The following is a 1,674-nucleotide window of genomic DNA, read 5'->3' on the forward strand; positions in this document are numbered from 1 at the left end:
TATGTGAGTTAGCCTCTGCTCCCACTCAGCATGTTCACTATGTGAGTTAGCCTCTTGTCTAAGTCCAGGCTCTTAAGAAGGTGACCCAGCAGTGTGCCCCCATCACGTCACTGGGTGGGAGAAGCTATGTGAAAGGAAGATGGGCACAGCATCTCCCTGGATCTCAGAGAGGGCCTCTCGGACGCTGTATTTTTCCTCATCATATGGGAACTGGTTCCTTTGTGAGTGTCTATACATTAGGCTCCCACATGTGAACTGAGTCTTCTGGAACCTGCTCTGTGGGAGGTTGGATGGGAACCAGAAGTGACGAGCACCAACACTGGAATGGACCTGTCTTGGTGATACATGGTTCCTCTTTGAAAGATCTCAAAATAAGCAGGAGTCAGACCACAGGTACAGGTTCAAACGGTCAGTGCTGATTTCCATAGATTCAAGAATGTGGCCCTTTATTAAAGGCTTGGCTGATTCAGAGCAGTCTAGAATCTGAGCTTGTGCAACATCACACATCTTGTGAGGATCACAAACCTCAAAATATTACAGCCTGCGTGTATTTGTAGTCTATGGAATTGCTAAGGAATACATTGATTGTCTACAGGTGGTCCTAGTTCAGCAATCTAATTTCTCAAGGCCAGCTGATGGCCAAGTACAGAAGCATCAATGGCATAGTAACTGGGAGAGGGACACTCTTTGAGTGATCTTTAGCAGGATTTAGGTTTCATTTGTCTGCCTGTCTGCCAGCAAGCGCTTTAACTTTTATTGTTAGATCAATTTTATTCCGCTATTTTGATATTATCGTTGTTAATCTTATTATTATTTTGTATGATCTCTTGTTTTTAAAGGAAAGTAATCCAACCTAGTTGGCTGCCTAGGTACCAACCGATCATCGAAGGTCTATAGTACTGCCATGCTCTTAAAAAGAGAGTCAAATTTCCATCAGAAAACAGGAAATTCAAGTGGAATTTGCCAGTTTTGAAGTAGAAAACTGGCGAGTCTGGCCTGTTGGAAAATTGCTCAGGAGTTTAAAACAATTACAAAACTAACTAACTAAATTAATTAATTAAATATGTTGTTCCAGTTTCCAAGGTCATCTTTCTTTGCTGCCTCATGTGTGTTCTGAAACTTTCTTTGAAGGACGATTTGATTTGCTACCACAATCAGTGCAGAGAAGTTTCCATAATAGTTTTAATGTAACAGAGCCCAGATCGCTGCTTTGACTTGATACTTCTCTCTACAGGTCAATCCGGGCCACCAACCCCTCTGAGCACACCGTGATCCTGGCTGTGGTTTCACAAGCGTAAGTCCACCATCTACCCTACCCCAGCATGCCCTGCAGCATTCTGACTCCAGCAGCTTCTCCCACCCCCAATAGAAACTCTCACTTCCTTCGGAGGCCCTTACCCCCAGCAATACCTCTTAATACCAGCAGTACCCCATGCCAGCAACACCTCCCACCCCCAGCAGGACCCCACACCCTCAGCAGCACCCCCACTCCCAGCTGCACCCCCACTCCCAGCTGCACCCCCACTCCCAGAAGCACTCTCACCCCCAGCAGTACCCCACCTCCAGCTTCACCTGCACCCCCAGCTGCACCCTCACACCCAACAGTACCCCCACCCCCAGCTGTACCCTCACACCCAGCAGCACCCCACCTCCAGCTTCACCTGTACCCCCAGC

At 47.3% G+C, this 1,674-nt stretch overlaps 1 protein-coding gene across 3 annotated transcripts in view; it reads left to right on the forward strand.

Annotated features, from left to right (window-relative positions):
- Pde8b (phosphodiesterase 8B) overlaps nucleotides 1-1,674 on the forward strand; it is a 224,804-nt gene that overhangs the window by 146,105 nt on the left and 77,025 nt on the right. For all 3 annotated transcript variants that reach the window (XM_013349685.2, XM_005356471.2, XM_026783678.1), the window contains exon 4: nucleotides 1,235-1,294. In XM_013349685.2, the coding sequence (XP_013205139.1) occupies nucleotides 1,235-1,294 (60 nt within the window). The remainder of the gene's footprint in view (nucleotides 1-1,234; nucleotides 1,295-1,674) is intronic.

The sequence above is a fragment of the Microtus ochrogaster genome, chromosome 19 (genome assembly GCF_000317375.1).
Source record: "Microtus ochrogaster isolate Prairie Vole_2 chromosome 19, MicOch1.0, whole genome shotgun sequence".
Lineage (NCBI taxonomy): Eukaryota > Metazoa > Chordata > Mammalia > Rodentia > Cricetidae > Microtus > Microtus ochrogaster.